A 3,749-nucleotide genomic window follows, 5' to 3' on the forward strand; every position below is an offset into this window, starting at 1 on the left:
CCAAGGGTGTCCAAGCCCCTCCCGGAGTCACTCAATGAGCTGGGGCAGGGTGGCCCCGAAGCGGGGTGTCTTGAGTCCCGGTCAGTGTCCCATTTCTCTCCGCTGGTTGGATTTTAAGAACGAGGAGAGTCATCAATTGAGAATGCCTTCAGTGGGTTCCCATTTCAGTCCTGACCAGCCAGGTCAGGTTCAAAGAACCGCCTGGAGGGACTGAGAGTCATTAATGAGACCCAGCACGTCCTTAGCCCTTCCACATGCAGTCACCCAGGCCGTGGCCTTCCCGGAGAGACCACATACAGACAGATGGACAGCTTACAGACTGACTGTCAGGACTTCCATGTCCAGACCGTGGGCTTGGCACTTCCGTTCATCCCATCTGATCCTACGATGGCCCTGCAGAGGGGGCCTTGGAATCTCCATTTGACAGATGAGGAAACGAGACTTAGCTTAAGTGGCTTGTCCAAGGGTGAGAAGTCCTCCTATAGGTCTGCCAGTGTCACAAGCCCACAAGGTCCTCAGACTGGGTTCCAGGGAACAAAAAAGAGTCCGTGGGGGCCCAGGGGACGGCATCTGACATTTTCAGTCTAAGCCAGGAGCCCTAGGTCTGCCATCAGAGGATGGCCGTTCCCAGGTTTGAAGCCCACCTGACACCTGGCCGGCCACAAAACGAGGACCTTTCTCCATCTTCGTTCAAAAGTCAAACCCAGAATTTCCCAGCGCCCATGCACCCTAGCGTCCACCCCCTCCAGAAACGCTCTCAGGCTCCCACCCTGAGCCAGGCCACCTGTATGCTGTCCAGCGTGTGGAACCAGGCACGCACGTCAACCAGCTGACAAGCGTTCTTGACCTGGGGCTAGGAATAAAACCCTCTACAATGCCCGAGGCTCTAGCTTCAAAACTGCTGAATGACAGCTCACAAGCCTTACACACAGAGCACACGCAGGTGCACATGCATATGTGTACACGTACGCGTAGAGCATTTTGTGTGTGGTTTGTGCATCTTAATCTTCCTCTGCGTATTATTCGCTGACTTGCTTTTTTCCTCCACTCACCAGTGTGTTTGAGATCTATCCCTATAGCTGTACCTAGAGCTAGTTCATTCCCTTTAACTGCTGGATAGACATGCACTGGATGAGTACACCACAATTTACTTAACCATTCCCCTACTGGAGAACATTTGGGCTCTCTGTACCGCTTTGCTATAACAAACAGGCTGATATGCACATTTCTTTACATGTCTTTCCGGGGCACAAGAGTAAACGTTTCTCTAAGCCTTAGGCTAGAGTATGTATTTATAAGAGCAACTGCTGAATCGTAGGGCATGCACATTTTCAGTTTTGATTGACACAGCCCTCCAACAGCAGTTGTATCCATTTCTACTCAATTCCCCACAAACATAATGGTTTTATGTAATCTAGGAACTACAGAAACAAGCTTTCTTTAGTAAGTTTAACCTGACCTTCTTTGATTTGGGGCAGTTTGGAGTCCAGCACAGTCAGCAGTGTTGGGCTGGTCCCCACATTATGACTCTTCAGAACCATCACATACCTTGGGAACCATGGGCCCGAGCATCCCCGCCCTGCCCCCGTGTGGAGGCTCAGGGAGGGCCTGACGCCTTGGGCTGGCCGCCCTGAGTGACGTCTTTGACCTGTTTCCCCCACAGTTCTTTGTCTTGGATGTTGTGATTAATTTCCGCCGTCTCAGTGAGGGGGATCTGTTCACTCAGTTGAGAAAGATAGTCAGAATGGCTTCCAACGAGGATGAACGCTTACCTCCAATCGGCCTGCTGACGTCCGACGGGAGGAGCGAGTGGGCTGAGGCCAGGACGGTCCTCGTGAAAGGTTAGCAGCAGTGCCCAGTGCGTCTCCACGCTCATCTCATCCTCACACCCATTGGCTCCCCTCCCTCCAGGGTCGGGCGCCATGCCTCATCCCCATTTGCCATAGCACAGGGAGCTCAGGCCTCCCTCCAACCCAGGACCGATGGCATGTCCTAGTGTCAGCCGAGGTGCCTTGAAACTGAAGGCACCTTTTGTACCCTTGTAATTCATCTAACAATGTGCTAGCTTTCTGGGTGAGGCTGACTAGCCCTGGAATCAGAGGATGTCCAGCAATATTGAGGGAGGGGAGGTTATGAGCTGGATGAAGGCCAGCTGTAATGAACCAGTTGTGTTTTACTGGTGGGCAGGGATGGTACTCATTTCAAGAGTCTGAGTCACTGGGAGAGCTGTCAGGTGGGGATCTGGGATGGAGCCCACCTCTGGGAGGGTGGTTGGCTACCTCCTTCCTGTGATTTCACGGTCCCGGAATTCTTCATCTTCAAGCTGACCTTATCCTTCAGGCTGCTGCTCTTATGAAAGTTTCTGAGCGTTCCCATAAGAAATCCAGGAAGAGTCTTAAAATTTTCAAATCATCCTTCTGGAAATGACTTTTCAAACCCAAAGCGAGCCCTATTCTCAGAAACTGGATGGAGAGCCTTCCTTTCTTGTCTACATTAGAGATTCCCAGATGAGGGGTGACACTTCTGTGAGCCTCTGTCTGCCGCTCAGGTTTTGATGCAGCCAGGTGACCATTCAGACTCCCTGAGTGTCTGTAAGCTGAGGACCTGGGATAGGCCTAGGGAGTGTAAGAGACAGAGAAGATGAACCCCTGGCCCTGAGCAGCCCCTTCGATAGGAATCGGGGAAGGGATGACAGATGAGGGAGCAGATTTAAGTACATAGTAAGGCAGGGTCTACCCATGTAAGGCAGTAGAGCCAGCAGGTGCCAAATAAATGCTCCAGGTCTTCAGAGAGGGGGAGGGAGCCCTTCTAATTGGGAGGCTTTTGAGAGGCTTTGTAGGAAGAGGTGGGAATTGAGCAAAGCCCTGTGACATGAGTGAGAGGGGCAGGAGGGAGGGACAGTGTCCAGGCAAGCACACCAACTGCAGGCAAAGTCGACCGCCCAGCAGGGCCATGTCTGACCTGCCCAGTACCATGAGGAGAGCAGTCTGGCTGGCAAAAGTGGCCATGCTAAATGTACTGAGAGAATGAGAAAGTGGTGGGGCTTGGATGTATGGCCACAGGCACTTCCCTCTCCCTAGAAAGTTCTTCCCCTAGGGCTGGCTGGCTCCTTGCCCCATCCCAAACTCAGCTCAGGTGCCCCACCCTAGACCCTCCTTGAGCATCCCCCAGCTCTCCCCAGCACACTGTCCCCTTGTCCTGTTTTCTCATCTTGATTGCATTTCTCACCCTCTGAAGTCAGCTTTTCATTTGTTTGATTCATGCTGATTATCTGTCCTGCCCCACCCCCCAAGTCTATAACGTCCGGGAGAACAAGGGCGTTACCTGGTTTAACTTCTGAATCTGCTGTCCCAAACACAGTTGGTCCCCAATTATATTTGTTAAATAAAAGAATGAAGGACTGGGGCTTCCCTGCGTGTCCGGAGCCTGTGCTCCACAAAGGGAGAGGCCACAACAGTGAGAGGCCCACGTACCACAAAAAAAAAAAAGAATGAAGGACTACTAAGGATACTGGGCCCCAGACTTATTTCCCACTTACCAATGAATTTTTCTTTCATTCGATTCTTGGGCACCTTCAAGTGCTTGCTCTTAAATCGGAGGCTGCATGGGTCACAGGGAGGTGTAAGAGTTGACCCTGTTCTCACCGACTTCACTGCCAAGTGGGGGGATTAATAACTTATGATTTGAAAGTGAGTTGATTCCCTCAGCAGACCATGGTGTAATCAAATCCCACTCTTCTGCCCTCCAGG

General features: G+C 51.8%; 1 protein-coding gene across 1 annotated transcript in view; it reads left to right on the forward strand.

Moving 5' to 3' along the window:
• The window catches only part of CHAT (choline O-acetyltransferase), a 51,040-nt gene that overhangs the window by 12,678 nt on the left and 34,613 nt on the right, over positions 1-3,749 (forward strand). The window contains exon 7 of the mRNA XM_007446239.1: positions 1,664-1,841. Within this exon, the coding sequence (XP_007446301.1) occupies positions 1,664-1,841 (178 nt within the window). The remainder of the gene's footprint in view (positions 1-1,663; positions 1,842-3,749) is intronic.

The sequence above is a fragment of the Lipotes vexillifer genome, unplaced genomic scaffold (genome assembly GCF_000442215.2).
Source record: "Lipotes vexillifer unplaced genomic scaffold, Lipotes_vexillifer_v1.1 scaffold1143, whole genome shotgun sequence".
Classification (NCBI taxonomy): Eukaryota; Metazoa; Chordata; class Mammalia; order Artiodactyla; family Lipotidae; genus Lipotes; species Lipotes vexillifer.